Source organism: Labrus bergylta, chromosome 17 (assembly GCF_963930695.1).
Source record: "Labrus bergylta chromosome 17, fLabBer1.1, whole genome shotgun sequence".
NCBI classification, from domain to species: Eukaryota; Metazoa; Chordata; class Actinopteri; order Labriformes; family Labridae; genus Labrus; species Labrus bergylta.
In genome coordinates this window covers 17788008-17806560 of record NC_089211.1, presented here as the reverse complement: position 1 = coordinate 17806560, position 18553 = coordinate 17788008, and the positions used below count along the sequence as shown (strand labels likewise).

The following is an 18553-nucleotide window of genomic DNA, read 5'->3' as shown; positions in this document are numbered from 1 at the left end:
AACACTGAGTCTGATTGTTTCAGGGCTTGGTGGGTTTCATTGGACCTGTGGGAGAGTCAGGACTGGCAGGAGAGAAGGTAAAGTAGAATGTTCTTTACTTTATTGTTCCATCTTTACAAGGTGACTTTTATGACTAAACGTCGTGCTCATGTATGTTTAGGGTGATCGAGGGGAGATGGGCCTTCCCGGACCATCTGGAGAAAAGGGATCAACGGTAAGACACAATGAAGAAGGCAGAGTGGAGTGATTTCATGTGTAAGAGTTACCAATGACAATGCTTCAAAATGAGCTCTTAGTGAGTGCTTTCATTACGAGAAACCTTAAAAAACCATCAAAAACTAAACTGTGTGTGTTATTCCCATGGGAATATTCTTAAGAGTGGGATTATGTCAGTACCACATAATATGCCTTGAATAGAGACACAGGACAGTTGATAGACTCTCGGGGAGAGAGAGTGGGAAAGGAGCCATAGGTCAGATTCTAACCTTGGGCAGTCCGCTTTGAGGACTGTAGCCTCTGTACACAGGGAGTGCAAACTAACCACTAGGCCACCAGTGCCCCCTTGGGCATCACCAGGCTAGGGGGGCCGATACTTCGGAGAAATATTCAGTACAATAGAGAAACACTTGTTTTAGAGGTAGGACTAAAACCTCATCAGAGCAGTGCACTAAAAACTGACACAGCTTCCAGGGCTATCGTGAAATCATGGTGTTCTGTATTAAATGAAGAAATCAAATCTGAGAAACTTAAAATGACCAAGCCCCCAAGTCAGTGAAGAGTCGCTGGTAGTCGCTTTCTATGCTGTGTTCGGCAAATACTTCAGATTGATTCTGTTCAAACTGTGACACAGATGGCTTTTTTAGAATTTAAGATATATTTTTCCTAGGACACCCCAGTGCACCCAAAGGTGCTTTAATTTGCTTTATTCTGTGGTTATCATACAACCATCTTGTTGTGTTCAAACTGAGCATTCTGTCATTTTGTGTCTTTATCTGAAGTGAACCATTTAATACTGTATGAGTGGCCGGAGTGGATGAGAATTAAGTCATCATTTTTCCTGAAACAGAGAAAAGTTTCCTGCTGGCCAACAGCCAGTTGGATTCCTCTCAGGACATTACCACGCACAACCACTCACAGAGTTGTGAGGAAGTTCTCTGTTGTCCCGCTTTCTCAGCTGCAGAACAGAATCAGACTCTGTGGAAAATACTGCATCATACAAAGTGAAGGGAGCTGACTAGGAGACATCTATAAAGGCTCATACTTCCCAACATTTGTGATTTATTCCCATGGATGCATGAGATCAGAGCTGCCTACTGTGCTATAGGTTTGGATATTGGTCAGATTTTATTGCACTCAGCTGATCTGAGTAGTCTGACTAAAATGGGTCGCATTACATAGTTATGCCTTCACAAATGGCCCGGCCAGAACATAAGGAGCAGCAGGGGAAAGAAAAAGCAGCCAGAAGCAGTACAGTATGTTTTCAGATGTTAAATCATCTCCTTGGACTCTCTTTTCCACATCACGTTTCTGCAAATGTATGTTCATACAAGTGTGTGGCTGAAATCCAGTTTATTGCCTCAAACAAATTCAAACTGTATGCTTGCAGAAGAACAGAATTAAGACTGAGTTTGTGTCTTACAACAAATACATTCCCTTTTAAAAAACTTTAGTTTGTCAACACTCGGCTACAACAATGTCTCGATCATGTTACAGTATTGTACCTTTCTTTGTGTATAAGATTTTTACTTTGCTCTATAGTATAGAGTCTATACTTTTACTGCTTCTTTAATCAATTCAACTACTGAATTTGTTTCTGTTTGTGTACTTATTGATAGGGTCACACAGGAACACCAGGTGCAACTGGGCCGACAGGACCACTAGGAAGACCAGTAAGTCACCACTCTTTCTCTCATGTTCTCCTTTTCTTTTCAGATAACTGTGTTGTTAATAGTGCTATAATTATTGTTATCAGGTTTTGTGTTGTCTGTAGCTTAAAGTAGTATATATGGCTGTGTCTTAGTCAAACTATGTAGTCCAAAAAGCCTAACGTAGAACAAAGACATCTTTGTTTCTAGGTACAAAGCCCATGTTTCTCGCCTTTGCAGATGATAGTAGTATGTAGTGTTTACAACCCAGAGCCTACATCAAATGTTTCTCAGACAATTATGAGACCTGGCAGCCTCCTGCTGAACCCTCATTACCCTCCTGTCGGTCAAAAGCCCAACACCTATAACCAATTAGAAGCTGCCCCTGCCCTCCGTTTCCCCTTCCCTGTGTCCTTGCCATGGCCAGGTCTCAGCTGAGCTTTGCTTGAAGGTGGGGGCCACTGAGCCACCAAAACAAACATAAATATGGGGCTCTGGGGTGCAGCAGGACAGGATTCCAGAGCAGGACCTTTAATTGGTGTGAGTGACAGATCTAACAACAAACCCCATAGTGTGTTCTCGAGGTCAGGCTGCCCCCCCCGGGGTCAACAACCAGGGGGCTCTGTGCTCTGTCAGTGTAAACCTTTGTTTTATCTTTCTGTCCATTTTTCCTTACCCCCCCTCTCTTCATCCCCTCTTTTCCTTTGTTTATCAGGGCCCTCCTGGAGCGGCCGGGCCTGCCGGTACCAGAGGACCCAAAGGCTTGCGGGTGAGTTTGAAGTTTTAAGTTTCATACCTGTTCCTTTTGACACTTAACTTTAAGAATGAGTGTGCCAAACATCCCGGCCTTAAGAGCAGATCATAAACTACAAAAGCGTTTAGCTACACATCGCTTTGCCCTACTGTGTCGCACCTCTGGAAAACTTTTGCTGATAGACATAATGAAGTGACATAGACCTGCCTCTGAGCTGAGGTCATGTGTGTTTAATGGACATGGCTGTTTGCATAACACAGTGTCTGGTTCAGAGTCATAGCATGAGTCCACTTCATCCTTTTGAGAAGTCAGTGCTCATTATAACTGCTGGAAGCGCTCCAGTGATGTAAAACAAACAGTTCCTTTTTTTGGATTTCATTTTTTTCAAGTGTCACAATGACGAGCAGTTATAGGAGGAACCTGCCGTCAATCCAGCTACATGACACGTGTGGTGGAGAATGTGACCTGGCTTTTGTGGCTTTTCTGGAGATAGCTTTGAAGATAAATTTAGTAAACTGATGAACTGTGATTTATGGCGGGGTTTAAGAGGCTTATATCAGTTATATTGGAAAAGCAGAAGGTTAAAAACATTTTAAAAGGTTGATGGGCTTGAGCCTGTCTTGCGCTTTTCTAGTCTTCTGACTACTCAAAGTGCTTTTACACCACATTCACACTCTGCTGACAAAGCAGTGGGAGCAACTTTGGGTTAAGTGTCTTGTCCAAGGACACCAAGATGACGGCCTCAAGTCTCTCTTATGCCCTCATATGATTGATTATTGGGTATTTTGATACTAAACTTAAAATAATCAGAGTTTTGAATCTCATAGAATGTATTGCAGACATATTGATTTATCATTATCACTTGTAATTACAGGCTTTCATTGTAGCTGTGTTTCATTCACTGTGGGTGAGACCCTGGAGTGCTGAATTTGCCTTTAATAGATACATTTGTGGGCGATAAGTCTATCAGGGTAAAAATAAGGCACATAGTTTCAACAATAATGTTAAAACTTTGTATACAGGTGGCAGTAACTGCTTGAGAGTATTCTGTGAGCGATAGAAAAAAAGGTGATTTACAGCTGGTTAAATACCACGAGCAGACATTTAGACCACATAAATAAAAAAAAGAGTTTTTAGGTAGACCCCAGAGTCATAATAATGTATACTGAGACTGATGCAGACAGCTAGGAGTGAGAAAATAACACTGTCAATGATATGTTGTGATTTGCTTTGTGTCACATTAGCATCTGCGTGATCTTTACCCTCTTTGGGAGGTCAGACATTGTCTCCACCCTTTATTCAAGGGTTTTAAAAAGATGTCTTTTACCACTTAAGTCCAGCTGGAGAGCTTCATGAAACAGCACTGTGCTTCTTTATCAGAGGTATCCATGGGAGACGGGCCTCACTGCGGTTGGACTGGACACATGTAATGTCTCAAGCTGTGTTTTCAATTAATACAAATGTCAGCAGCTTCCATCGCCAGTAAATCTGCTGCTGCTGCCTCATGACTTACGCTGGACAGTCCAGGCTTAGAAACCTGAGGGTAGCAAGCCAGAAGACAAATTTGTGCAACCAGAGACGCACACACACACACACACACACACACACACACTCTCACAAGGTATTTCTCCACAAACACACATTGTCTAAGTTTTGATATATTATTAAATCATAATTTAAAAGATGCTAGAACGCCTAATTTAAGATTTTTTTCATTCATAAGGTTATTTCAAATATCAAATCAACAAATGGGGATTGTATGCAACATTTACTCTGATTTCAACACAATTTGTCTTCAAGCTGTTAGCTCCTTGGCGTGAGCCCTCCATGTTGACAGCAACGTAACATCTGGCCTGGCTCTCTGAAACATTGGCACTGCTCTGTTTTCTAACATGGAAATATTGTGGAATCAGAGACAAGACACAAAACCGCACCAGACTGCATGTTGGCATCAGAACTAGCTCGGAAGCTAACAGCCCTTTAGCCTCTTTGTTAACTCTTTGTTTACGTTTTGTTTGCAGCCTGTTTGAACTTGCTGACTCAAATTTGGGGATATCAGCTGGGAGTGATCAGCAGTCTGACTAATCATGCTTTGTATCAAATAACTCCTCATGACGTCTGACCTACAAATGCTCTGCTAATGTTTTCCATATTTAAGAGCATATAAATCCCCTCTCAGCATTTGCCAATAATTATTTTTATTTAGCCAATTAAAAGAGATGTTTTTGAATGTTCTGAGATCATGCTCTTGGTGTTTCTTTTTTTTATATTTGACAGGGTTAGACATTTTTTGATACAAAATAATATAAACGGGTGTAATTAATAACCTTTAAAGAATAATCATAGTTGTGTGAGCGTGTTTTTCTGAAGCGTGATCAGAGTGAAATGTTTCCCCTACACATCGGCTAATCCGGCTATGTAAACGCAAGCAGTGGGTAGCAGGTACCCCAGACAGGAATGTTAATGAGTGCTGCTTATCCAGCTCTATGTATAATAGGCTTATAGCACTTCAGCTAGCGGCGGCTAAACTCCCACTGTGCTCAGTCATCAAGCACTCCTGTGTGGCTGCGTCATATTTTCTTTGCTTTTCTCCTCGATTAATGACCCTGAGAAAATAATTAATAATCACTGTAAGCTCAGATCGACCCATAGAGCATGAGCCACCGGGGATCTTCACTGTGTCACTAAGCCAGCATCTTCCTCAGTATGGATGAGAAAAGTTGTGCAGGTGCAGAGCAGATGCTTTGTATTGGTCCACTGCCTGGCTCCCATTTATTATCAATGCTTAATGGACTGGGGGGCCTTTAAGCACTGTAGATTGATTATGTTTGACAGCTTGATCCATGTAATGTAAACAGTCAGACTGACAGTATAGGTGTTTAAATTGGACCCCAGACTATGTGCCCTGCTTTGAAAGAACTGTAACTCTCGCTGCCATGTGTTACACCTGTAACTATTTCTTCAGTCTTTCCACACACAGGTACAAAAAAAATCATTTCTACACACACTAACACACAACTTGCTTCTGTATCTAAAATGAAATGTAGAGTTTCCAGGCACAGTTGCACTCACACTACCTCCTACATGGACATCTTTTTGCGCTATACAATGATGTTTCTGTACAGAATGCCGTGGCTGTCTGGCTGTGTTACACTGACCTCTGTTGGTGAAGTGACAGCTGTCTTGTGTTTCAGGGAGCGATCGGGCCTGACGGCCCAACGGGAGAGAGGGGGTTAGAGGGCAAGGCGGTAAGAAATCCGACTTTATTGTGTGTATCTGCTGGATTTTCTTTTTCTTGTTTGAATGAATCACAAAGTCAAACCGTGCAAACACATGAGTTATGACCTGGAAATAGCATGACATGGTGTAAAAATGACACCCTGCATGCATAATTGATTCTAAAGAGGGGGAAAAGATATTTAGCACCAAAAATGAAAAGCTGTAAATCTCTTGACATGTTTTAACATGCGGCCATTTTTCATCCTCCCCTCTCTCTGCAGGGCTTTGATGGTCCTCCAGGAAAATTAGGTTTCCCTGGACCTCAGGTAAAGCACTGGGGTACTGTTCTGCCTTCTCGCTATTTCCTTTCATATATTTTTCGGTGCTCATGTTCCTCTGGAGGGATTAGGCATTAGAATGATTTATAAAACCTACATGATACCAGCAGTGAGGAAGCCAGCAGTCAGACACAACGTATGACTTTGGAGGAGATAACTTTCCTCTGGAGGTCCCTGCTCGTTGACTGTGAGCCAGATTTACAAAGGCCTGCATGAGACTTTCTGGTGTAATATGAATGTTTCTGCACATATTACTACAAAGTCTAATGATCTTTATTCATAGAAAATGTAATGGATATGATGAAAGGATCCATACATTTACTTTTGGGCACATGAACGCAAGAGTAAAACATGAATTGACAAAAAAGAGAGAAAAGCCTTTATATTAAAAAAAATGGAGGCTTTTTTATTACCTTCACGATCAGTTAAAGTGGCCATCTCTTAGTGAAAATCAACTCTCTTTTATTTTTTTTATTTTTTTTAATCTACAGTGGTCAGATATTGCTCACATGTATTTTAATTACATAAATAGCAAACGTTAAGCTGCAGCGTACATCTCAAACAAAGCACTGAAGCTTCAATATACTTTCCTTAGTTATTATGGTAAATGTTATAAATTAAAATGTTATCTTTAAAGAAAATGTCTTAAAAAAAAAAAAGTTAACTGAATGTGCTTTATATGAAAGCCAGAATATAAAGATGATCATCTAGGTAACATGAGGAGCACTAATGTAGGACACACTGACAATAATATAAAGTTCAATTCAATGAATTCCACACACAGAGATAAAACCATCAATATAATTAACCAAACTCCACAATATGCAGGTCTAAGAAACAGCAGCTACAGTTATTATTCAATCAGCCAGGAAGAAGAGAAACGTTCTTCGAGGAGTTTGCTTTTTCTATACTGAACTCCAGTTTAGTGAGCATCGAAGATTGCCACTTTAATGAACTTAAACTAATCAAGTCTTTCCTGTCGTCCTGTTATTGTGTCCTCGCAGGGGAAGATCGGAGAGTCGGGTGAAACTGGGCCTAAAGGTTTTCCTGTGAGTTCACTCTCCCCGTTCTCAGAAATTGTACAGTTAATGAATAGGCTTAGATGAACAGATCAGCCCTGTTACAACAAGCTTTATGTTCAACAAGCCGTCTACTGTTTGTAAAGGCTGTATTCAACTGTGATATTGTTTAATTGCTTTTGCTATTTGAACAAACTAAATTGGGTTTTTTCTGTTTAAATGAAGGTTGGGCATATACAGTACTTGTTTTCTATACTCACTTATCTTTCTTTTTCCAGGGTATCCAAGGGCCTTCAGGACCTCCAGGGGACAAGGGAATACCAGGCGAGCCGGTATGACCAACCGACTTCATCCAACTTCAGCCCTCATCTTTCGTTTTTCTCCCCTCTTACTCCTTCCTTTTTCTCTGTTGAAACTATCCGCTTTTGCAGAACTCCTAAATTAGCTCATCAGACTTTTCTTCTTCATTTTTCACAACCATACTTGGAAGTTTTATAAGCTTGTCTTTGGCGTCTACGAGCACCTTAGTCTTCTCTGCCCAGGCCCAAAATATCACAGCCAAAAGAAAATTTATGAGACAAATTTTAGACTTTATTAAGAGTATATATTTGCTTCTATTAAATGTTTCCTCCAAAGGAGCCAGGGAGTTGTGTCATCCTTCATGCATCTGTTCTGTAGTAGCAGGAGAGTGAACTGTGAGCATGCAGTTTGAAGGATTAAGTAGTCTGCTTTTTTTTTTAAGTAGGAACAGCTTATGAATAGAGGTGCTAAACTGCTGAACTTGTAGGGGAAATGTCTGTGATTATTGCCATGATGGATAAAACCTGTGCTACAGAGTTTTTGTAGTCCTTCATGTGGTTTTGTTTTAATTGTTCTAAAAGCGACAGAACAGTAAAAGACAGATGAAAAAAAGTTTTTGTTGGTAAATGGACTTGAGCAACTTGGGGTTTAGTGTCTTGCCCAAGGACACATCAGACATGTGACTACAGGAGCTGGGCATCGAACCCCTGACCTCCCGGTTGAGATACGACTCTACTAATTGAGCCACAGCCGTTAACTGATCTGGCTTTCTAGTATTAGACTTTAGAGTTTGTTGACTACTTTGTTTACATTTAGGCAATCTTTTCGGTTACCCTCCATTAAAAATTCAACCTAGTTAGGAAGATGGAAACCAGTTTTCCAGGAACCAGCTACAAATATGAAGACTTGTAAATATAGAGTTCAAGAACCGCTCTTTCCCTCCTCTTCTTGCTTCATTTGTTTTCTCTCTTATGCTGCATGGCTGTACGTACTGAAAATAAATACTCTGAGCTCCTCAGTTTCTTAATTTGTTCTCTTAAACAGCAATACAAATAAAAGCCCCCACAGGTGAATTCAGTTACATTTAAGCTATTGTTTAGGCAGATCCAAGTCAACCAGGGAGCACACATTAATCAATACGCACTCGGGATGAGATTCAGAAGATGTCATGGCAAAGCATCAGTGTTTTAGACGCGTAATTAGTGATAGTCAGTCATTCAGAGCCAAACTGTTTACACATGATACTCATTTAGGTGGTGGTTTTCAACAACTAAAAAACAAAAGTCACATATTTCCGTCGTTTTGTTGTGTATTAAGTGAGATCTGATGAGGAACATCTGTTTGAGTGAACTGATTAAGTATTTGTGTTGTCATCTGCAGGGACCACCTGGGCCACCAGGGACGGTGGGACTGTTGGGAGAGATCGGCCAAAAGGTGAGAGATTTTGTTAACGATTACACTCATACGCACAATGTGTTCATCCACACACACACACACACACACACACACACACACACACACACACACACACACACACTGTAAGTATACTGTAGAGACTAAATGACTAAATATGTCACATCTGGTGTTCACTCTCTCACAGTTTATCAAACCGAACTTATTAACACACATCACAAAAGTGGCCTTTTTTTTTTTACAGTAATTATTGGAGCCAAGTCCTAAAAAATTATTGATATCTCGTACCAAAGAGTCATTAGTCCTTTTTTTTTGTTTTGTTAACTCTTTAAACTTGAATGTGCTTTGTATACATTCAGGGTCCTCCAGGCAAGGTGGGGGAACCAGGACTGCCAGGCGAGCCAGGAGAGAAGGTGAGATGTTTCATTTAAACTTTTGCGATCTCGATCTGCACTGATTTGGTCAGTGCTGTGATGCTCATGTTTACCTGTCTGCGTGTATCAGGGAGCCATTGGAGCTGACGGGAACATCGGAGAGCAGGGACTGATAGGACCACGGGTATGTTTTTCTTTTAAACTATTTTAAACTATCAAATATTTTGGGGTGCAGGTGGCCTAACGGTTGGTGAGCGCACCGCATGCATGCAGGCTGTGGTCCCCAAAAGGTGGCTCCTTTCCCGCATGTTGTTCCCCACTCGCTCTCTCCCATTTCTGACTCTGTCCACTGTCTTATCTCTGAAATAAAGGCCCAAAAAGAAAATATTTTGCCTTTAACTGTTGCGTTTGTGTCTCTCTGTGCGTTTGTGTGTGTGTGTGTGTGACAGGGAGAGCCAGGCCTAGAGGGAGAAGTTGGTTCTGCTGGTCCCGATGGAGCCAAGGTGACATTTTTGATTTTCCTAAATATCTTTTACATCGTCTCCAAATCTCAGTTATATACTAAACTCATAATCAAAATCAGATTTTGAAACATGCCTAATATAGAGAATCATAAATATCCTCATGTTCTATATGCTTATGCTCAGGGTGACAAAGGCGACATGGGTCAGGAGGGCGACCAAGGAGAAAAAGGAGAAACTGGGCTAAAGGGAAAGGAGGGCCCGCTTGGAAGTCCTGGACTCACCGGCGTCAGAGTAAGTCGGTGTTTTTGGTCAAATTCATGTGAAAATGTTTAAAATTTTGCCGATTTTCACAGACCCTAAACCCCCTTCTTAAACTGTTTCTTCTCTAAAGGGTCCGGAAGGGAAACCTGGAAAATTTGGTGAAAGAGGCAAACTGGGCCCGAAGGTATCAACATCAAATCATCTTAAGACCATGCCATAGAAATGCTCTGTGATTTTTTTTGTTACTATAACTTAAACTTTGTGTTTGTTCAGGGTGCAAAAGGTCATCAAGGTCACCTTGGGGAGACTGGGACTGTGGGGAAGATCGGACCACCAGGTTTTGTTGGGCAGAAGGGGTCCAGAGGAACCATTGGACACGTGGTAAAGTGGAACAGTAATTATATATATCAATCTGTTTTTATAGCAGTTTTCACGCCATCTAATGGTCTCAATTACAACAAGTGTGACTGAAGACACAACATTTATCTCTTTGTCTCTAGGGAGCTCCTGGTCGGATGGGTCAACAAGGGGAAACTGGTCTTGCAGGTTATGAGGTAAGATTACTTTAACATTAGAAAGACTATGCATATGGATGGACATTTTAAATGATAGAAAGCACTATTAACACTCCAATGGGGAAAAAAAACACCTCTGACTCTCCATCTGCAACCTATCACTCTGCTAAGCCCCTCCCACCGAATGATACACCAAACATGAACGTCAACCGTTGTCACTGAAACTGTCTCTTCCACTGGAGTAGATATTTCGGAGGATAGAAGCAGCTGAAAGAGCAGATTACACATTACACACATCCCCAAAAAAGTTAAAAAGTAGAACCTCTTCGGCAAGGAGAAGCAAGTTTGTACAGGATCGCTGTGGTTGGCTAGCTACATGCAAACTAACCCTGATTGGTTGGTCGATTCCGACAGGGCCCTCAGACGTCATCTCAGTTTGATATTGTTGGTGACATGCAATGATCAAAATGTGTTTTTAACCAAATGATTATAATATAATGTTGCCTACAGACGCTTGAAATGTTAAATACGGCGGTTGTGATTTCACTTGATATTACCTTATGCGTCTTTCTTCACAGGGCCATCAGGGAACACAGGGCCCGATGGGTTCTCCAGGACCAAAAGGTGAAAAGGTACACATCGTTTACTTCATGTGTAACACCAATCTCTTATTTTCCTCTTTATTTCCAGTAACTTTTCCAAGTACATCCCAGCACCAGATGGACTAGCAACAAAACACCTGAAAGTGGCCAATAGGACTAAATGTTTTCCTCTAAGTTAAAAAAAAGCCTCCCACAGTGCACCTCTTTCTCTCTAAGCAGCTTGTACTGATCAGCCATGATTTGACACCTTCATCAAAACAACTCACTGTTAATATATCACAGCTTTTATCAAACACAAAGACAGGAGGAGGTGATTTCACACACACACACATACACACACACACACACACACACACACACACACACACACACACACACAGAGAGGGTGTTGGATTCTTTTTTGTGTCATATTATAAACAGCCGTGTGTAATCTAAAGAATGTACACACAAAGTAAACATCCCGCCAACATTTTACACCTAAGAAGCGTTTTAGGAGCTGGACACGGTGTTTTGATGTGTGTCTCGAATTTTAAAAAATACACTTTTTTTTATTTGCTTCTCAGGGCGAGCAAGGAGACGATGGCAAAGTAGAGGGTCCTCCTGGTCCTCCAGGTGACATAGTAAGTCACACCTGACTTACTTTCTCCCTTCTTTTACTGTTTGTCTTGTAAAAGAATGCAATAAAAAAAAAATTTGCAATTTATAAATGTCCTTCTCGTTATATTAGGGTCCTACTGGTGACAGAGGAGAGAGAGGAGAATCAGGAGATCCCGGTTATAAAGTATGTACCATCACTCCAGCTGTTTCTAAATGTGGATGCGTTTGCTTATTTGTGTTGTTGATATTTATGTTGTCTGATTCTGTTTAAGGGTCAAGTTGGCGTGGATGGAGAGAGAGGCAGGTCTGGAGCTCCTGGACAGCCTGTGAGTGTGAAAGTCATTTCCATACACAATTCAAGTCATTAAGCCTGCATAAACAACCTGCAGGCGTGCTCGCACGGGGTGCCTTTATATGGTTTCATTAACGTTACCGCACATTTCAGGGACAGCCTGGGCCTCGAGGGCAACAAGGACCCAAAGGAGCCAAAGGAGATCAAGTAAGGAAGTGGAAACATAAACAACTTTTTGTTTTTACTTTGTGTGGGAGAGGATGAATCTTCCTCTGCATGCATTTCTGATTACTTGGAAATAAGATACAGTCCTACCTTTTGTCTGTATAGTATTAGATGAAGTCTATAACACCCCTCAGAGCTTGAAATACAGGATGTACAATTTTGTATGTGGTGTAAAATGAATACCAGGGGGAATGTCACTGCCTTAAATACTAAAATATCAACAATAACATCAGCAGGACACAAGCAGAACTAAATGTTACTCTAGGTCACCAGCAGTGACGAACAATAACCAGTAGATACAGGCAGATTTTATTCATTAATAATCCTTTTTCAAAAATGTTCTCTTTCTGCAGGGTCAAAAAGGCAAAAGGGGTCTGTCAGGACAAAAAGGAACCCGAGGAACAGAGGTAGGTCAATGAGTCTCCATTCATCAGTTTGAGCTTTTAACAATTTTATTTATGACTACAATACTTTGAGATTATGAATAAACAAAGGCATTGATAAATTACCCGAGGCAGAAAATGCCTGTCTAATAAACTTAAGTAAAGACGCCATCAGTAGTATCCATGTCTGACCGCTCTGCTCCTCAGGGTGTGGGTGGTCCTCCTGGTCCCAGAGGTGTGGTGGGCAGAGAGGGACAGGAGGGTGTTCCCGGGCAGGACGGAGTCCCAGGAAAGGATGGCAGTAAAGGCATGCCGGTAAGACAAACAAAGACAACTCTTAATGAATGACACCAACATATCAACAGTTTGATGTTTTCACTGTGTTTTAAGACGGTGAGTCAAATACATATCAGACTTGTTCTGTGGGTAGTGCTAAAGGAGAAAACGGTCATAGGAATCCAAATGGTTTATCCTCTTGAAACCATGAATGTTATCAGCAATGCCATCCAAGCCAACAAAGGCTTTAAAGAATGGAACAAGCAAGTTAATGGCAAGCTGCCCTGTAAAGGTTTTGCCCCTGGACTTAAATTATGAGTAAGCAAGGGCCACGCTTCCTTCAGGGTAAAAGTTTGTCTACTTTTCGCATAACGTATGGCTCTGATAGATTTTGCTTTTATAAAATGTTTCTAGGGAGAACATGGTGACGATGGGGAGTTTGGTCCTTCTGGCAAATCTGGCTTCCGAGGTAAAACTGGTGTTCCAGGACTCCCAGGAGATCAGGGGAGCTTTGGAGCAAAGGTAAAAGACAAACGTAGAATACTGTACAGGTTAACACTGTCACAAAGTAAGAAAGCTAGAAATCATTTTTGCCAGTATTTATGTCATGTTTGTATCTAATGGTATGATGGCCTAAAGTATCACATTACTACAGAAATAATAATCTTACTTCTCATGAGCGATCTACACTCAGTCATTCGATCATCTATTCATCCAACCAGGGGGAGCGGGGTCTTCGAGGTCAGAGCGGACCTCCAGGGAAAAGAGGCTTCAGAGGTGGGATGGGACTACCAGGGCTAAAGGGAAACCAAGGACCTAATGGACAACCTGTGAGTGTCTCCCACAGATACATCATCCAACGACTTTCCAAGGCCTTGACTTGCATGATGTCATGAAGTTAACATGTTATGATGTTACGACTCTTTCTGGAGATTCTGTATTCTTGATTGGCGTCTTTCTTATTTCTCAGGGTGATACAGGGGAGACAGGATTTCCAGGAATTCTGGGAGTTTTTGGACCGAGGGTATGTTCACAACCACACAGCAGCACATCCTCTGAACAAAACATAACTGTAAAGGTGCAATGCACAGTAGAAAACATTGTCTTAAATATGGTAATAGTCTTTGGAAGTCAATTATCAGATAGATATTTTGTATAGACTATAAATAATTAAATCTGCTGTTTCCAGGGGCCTCCAGGAGACTTTGGGCCAAAGGGTATACGAGGACCAAAGGGGCCAATGGGATCAATGGTAAGCAACCACATGATCCAGGTCACACGGAGGAAACACACCAAGCCTCAAATTAGAAACTTATTTTCACCCTTTTCTCTACATCAGGGCAGAGGAGGAGTTGCTGGCCCCACTGGAATTATTGGTCCCAATGGCAGCGCAGTAAGTATTCTTTAGATTCAAATAGGTGTGTTCTATTTCTCTCTGCTGTCATTCTACAGACAGCTGACTCTGCATGTTTCCTTACAGGGTCCTAGAGGGGAGAAGGGGAACCGTGGAGAAATTGTAAGTTTTCCCGACATCTTTTGGCCAAACATTTTCTTTAAAATATTTACTTTTTGAAGCAACTAAATCTCACTGTGAAAACGACTCATTTTGTCTTTTCTTTGTCTGAACAGGGATTGCAAGGTCCAATGGTATGTTTGCATAGTGTGCCTTCATTTTCTGATATCACAAGTTATTTATATTTTACTATGAACGCCTAATAGACAACATATTAACTCATCAAGCATGTTTGTTTGTCATTTTATCAGGGATCTCCTGGACCTCGTGGACCTCCAGGACTTCCAGTAAGCGTTTCCAACTTTATAGACTCTTTATAGACCTTTTATAGGTCAAACAAATATTATTATAGAATTGCGGTGGATTTCTTTTTCACTGTCTAAATATGTATTTTTCCTCATAGGGTCCCCCGGCTGTCCCTCTGTCATTCGTAAGTCAAGTTTTTTGAGCTTCTTTAATTACATACAATTAAACCTTAATGTTGTTGAAATATAATGTATTTAGATGGCCAGAAAGAGTCATTGTCACTGATTCACTAAGATATGATTTTGTTGTTTTGTTGCAGAAAGAAGATGGTGTTTTGTTCGCGGACTCACACACCCTACACAGGACTGAGGTCAGTGGTGTTTGATGTCAACATGTCTCTGCATTGTTACATTTTCAATCTGTTTCAGACTCTGCAGGCTCCTTTTTTTTTTTTCCTCTCTCCTCCAGAATAAGCCAGTGATGGACCTGCCTATGCTGGACCAAGGCGCAGAGATCTTTAAGACCCTCCACTACCTCAGTAACCTGATCCAGAGCCTGAAGAACCCACTGGGCACTCGAGACAACCCCGCCCGCATCTGCAGGGACCTGCACAGCTGTGAACAGAAGCTAAACGATGGTGTGTACTGTTTTGATGACTGAGACTGAGAGCAACTAGATGTTTCCAAAGACAAATATTTTAACATGTGCTTATAATTTTAGGCACTTATTGGATTGACCCTAACTTGGGCTGCTCGTCAGATAAAATAGAAGTCTCCTGCAACTTTACTGGAGGTGGACAGACCTGCCTTAAACCAATAACAGCATCCAAGGTATTAGAAACACGTTAAAAGACACAGTGCCGTAACAAAAGTGTTCCAGATTATCAAATACGAAGATGGTAAATATGACACACATTAGCGCAAGCCAGACGTATTAACTGACACCTGATCTGTCCATTCATGCAGCCAACGGTCAGCGTCGGCCGTGTCCAGATGAACTTCCTACACCTGCTGAGCTCAGAGGCAGTGCAGCACGTCATCATCCACTGCCTGAACGTCTCAGTGTGGAGGTCACCTGAGGGTCAGCCGGGTTCCCAGTCTGTGAGATTCAAGGCCTGGAGTGGGGAGGAGTTTGAGGTGGGGGGAGAGCTTGAGCCAGAAGTCCTTGAAGACTCCTGCTGGGTAGGAACATCATGATTATCATCTCGCTCTGCTCCCTGTAGTAGACATGAATGCAAATTTTTAGACTTTTGAACTTGTTCCACACCAACAATTAGTATTAAGTAATATTTTGTGTATCCTGGATTCAGGTGAAAGATGGCCACTGGCACCAGACCCATTTTGTGTTTCACTCCCTGGACCCCACCCTGCTCCCTGTGATCGACATCTACAACCTCCCCGACACTTCTCCCGGCTCACATTACCACCTCGAAGTAGGTCCTGTATGCTTCCTGTGATGGCTGCAGTGTAACACATATGATCACAGAGGAAGGATGGATCATCACCCCCACAGGTGACACCCTCGTGCAGGCGTGGGGACCAGAGCAGCCTCCTCCAATCCATGGCAAAACAAGCGAGTACGAGTCTCCCTTTGCCAAACTCCCATTGGACTGCAGACACAGAGGGAGTAAACGCGGGGAGCTTGGAGGGTGGGTGGGGGGGGAAGAGAAAAGAAGAGCTCTGGAGGAGCAGGGGAGTTCTTGCACTAATAGCTTCTCCATATGGCAAACGCTTCGTTAAGCTCTTCAAAAAGGATCTCCACACGTGGCCCGCTTGAAGAAAAAACAAAGGCTCTTTGCCACAAAATCTCTCTGGAACATTTCTGAGTGAAGGGAGACCAATCAGCAGACATTATAGTAACTTATTTTTCTAACTGTATACAGTCTGTATACTGTGTGTTCTATTTGTATGGAAGTACCAGGAATTCAATTCTGTTAAACAATAAGAAAGAAAGAAATTGGGATCAGTTAAATGTACATAAATATGTATACTTATTATTAATAATATTATAATTAACTTTTATACATGTATATCTTATGTAAAGAAATTAAAGTGCAATAGAAAATGAGAAGATAATTGGATATTTTAAACATATGAGGAAGGATTTTTTTTTTTTTTGTGCTCAACTCCTTGTGATCCTGCCCAGGTTTATTCAGAGGCAGGCTCAAAAAAAAAGAAGAAAAAACAAACATCTATATTAACTAGGGTACTGTGGCATTCAGTTTCCACCTTAATTAGGCGAAAAAAAAACAGGAAAAAACGTTCGAGAGAGTGCATCTGAAGCTACAGCTGATGCACACAAGCTGCCCACAAGGACCATCAAATTGTCAAATACTTATTAGTATACTTATAACTTATATATTATGAAACTGGAGGCCACTGATGATTAGGGAGAGTATCAAGGAGTATAAAGAGTACAGAGCTCTAGTTCTCAGTAGTTTTGATTAATTTCTTGTCAACTGTGGAGAATAAAGTCAGGCTGTTCCTTTGTTCCTTACTTATTAAAAGAGATAGGAGGGTTTTATTTACTCAGTACTAAACGGGACCTGGAGTCTCTTCTTCTTGCCCAGTTTTGGTAACAGTACAACTACAGGTACAGCATTCTTAAGAGGAGATCTGAGCCACAGGAAAGACGAGAGTGGGTCCAGGAATCAGAATTGAAACCCCTATCTTCTGTCTCATCCTCTCTCTCTGTAATGCATGGTGCTAAGTGAATCATCAAAGGTGCTAACCATAGTGCTGTAATTACACCACTTTGCTGAAATTTTCTGATGTCTATAGTGCATGTTATCTTAGATGTTAAGGAGTAAATATAATATATTGACATAGTTTTTACTGCGCACTACAATGCTAATATCCCATTCAAAACTTCAGCCATTATTCTAACTGTTTTGTTCAATGTTGCATTTAGAAAATTGGTTTTTAACTGTAAAAAAAAATGTTTAAGATATAGCTATAAAAACAGAAAAAACAGATTCCTCCTTTTGTAGCCGTATAAATGACAGGGTTGATAGTTTTCCTAATAATCAACATGTCTTTCTCTCTGTACAAAGCCCCCCACAGCTGTATGTAATATTTGTTAGAAACACAACTAGTGGAGATAGTTTTGATTAAGGAAAAGTTTCTTTGTTGTAGCTGGACACAAGTGTGTATAATTGTGCAAACCTTGCTGTATACAGTGGATCCCCTCTTGCTTATTTAATGTTATTTAATGTTGTTCACATGGTTGCAGATGGAGCAAACTTCTTTTGTTTGAAACAATACTACTCTCTCTGACATCTTTATCTATCAGTTGGCCCAACTGGTCTTGGAGTTTATAGATTTTTTTTTTTTTATGTGTAAATTTGGGGCTCCCGAGAACAAATTTATTGCAATGTTAATTACCTTTTATTTTTCTAATTTTTGTTCATTTTTGTTGTCTTTTTCCTCTTTAATAATAATAATCAAACATGTACTGTACCAAGACTCTATGTGCTATATTATAACATGTGTTTAAAAGAATTATGCAAATATGTGAAAATAGTTTTTGATTTTTTTTTGTAAATCTGTTGCAGACATTCAGACGAGCTAAGAATACCTCACATTTTTACAAATGAGTTCATCGTTAAAGCCTGTTTGGAAATATCAGCCAAATACAGTCAAGTCATCAAACTCTGAACAAGACCATTTCTGGTGCAAACATCCTTTATCCGTCTACTGTTTATACATTGTTTAATGTCCATTTGTTCAATAAAGACTTTCAATCTTTATGCTGAAGAATTTTTATCTCTAACAAAAGCATTTAAAGAAAGAGTCATATGATGCAAGGATCTATCACTTAACTTTATATTTACAACTCGTTTTATTTTGTAAAGGAACAATTAACAATGCCATATACATAGGCAGTCATTTTTGATCA

At 40.8% G+C, this 18553-nt stretch overlaps 1 protein-coding gene across 1 annotated transcript in view; it reads left to right on the top strand.

The window, feature by feature from the left end:
- The window catches only part of col27a1a (collagen, type XXVII, alpha 1a), a 67094-nt gene extending 48690 nt beyond the window's left edge, over positions 1-18404 (top strand). Inside the window, exons 25-61 of the mRNA XM_020634653.3 lie at positions 24-77; positions 161-214; positions 1836-1889; positions 2581-2634; positions 5814-5867; positions 6120-6164; positions 7181-7225; positions 7474-7527; positions 8876-8929; positions 9268-9321; positions 9413-9466; positions 9732-9785; positions 9930-10037; positions 10138-10191; positions 10281-10388; positions 10508-10561; positions 11101-11154; positions 11688-11744; positions 11852-11905; positions 11994-12047; positions 12167-12220; positions 12592-12645; positions 12829-12936; positions 13312-13419; positions 13620-13727; positions 13868-13921; positions 14087-14149; positions 14237-14290; positions 14378-14413; positions 14527-14544; positions 14662-14697; positions 14814-14840; positions 14976-15026; positions 15125-15293; positions 15377-15486; positions 15622-15837; positions 15966-18404. Of these exons, the coding sequence (XP_020490309.2) occupies positions 24-77; positions 161-214; positions 1836-1889; positions 2581-2634; positions 5814-5867; positions 6120-6164; positions 7181-7225; positions 7474-7527; positions 8876-8929; positions 9268-9321; positions 9413-9466; positions 9732-9785; positions 9930-10037; positions 10138-10191; positions 10281-10388; positions 10508-10561; positions 11101-11154; positions 11688-11744; positions 11852-11905; positions 11994-12047; positions 12167-12220; positions 12592-12645; positions 12829-12936; positions 13312-13419; positions 13620-13727; positions 13868-13921; positions 14087-14149; positions 14237-14290; positions 14378-14413; positions 14527-14544; positions 14662-14697; positions 14814-14840; positions 14976-15026; positions 15125-15293; positions 15377-15486; positions 15622-15837; positions 15966-16112 (2586 nt within the window). The 3' untranslated portion in view covers positions 16113-18404. The remainder of the gene's footprint in view (positions 1-23; positions 78-160; positions 215-1835; positions 1890-2580; positions 2635-5813; positions 5868-6119; positions 6165-7180; positions 7226-7473; positions 7528-8875; positions 8930-9267; positions 9322-9412; positions 9467-9731; positions 9786-9929; positions 10038-10137; positions 10192-10280; positions 10389-10507; positions 10562-11100; positions 11155-11687; positions 11745-11851; positions 11906-11993; positions 12048-12166; positions 12221-12591; positions 12646-12828; positions 12937-13311; positions 13420-13619; positions 13728-13867; positions 13922-14086; positions 14150-14236; positions 14291-14377; positions 14414-14526; positions 14545-14661; positions 14698-14813; positions 14841-14975; positions 15027-15124; positions 15294-15376; positions 15487-15621; positions 15838-15965) is intronic.
- The last annotated feature ends 149 nt before the right edge of the window (positions 18405-18553 follow it).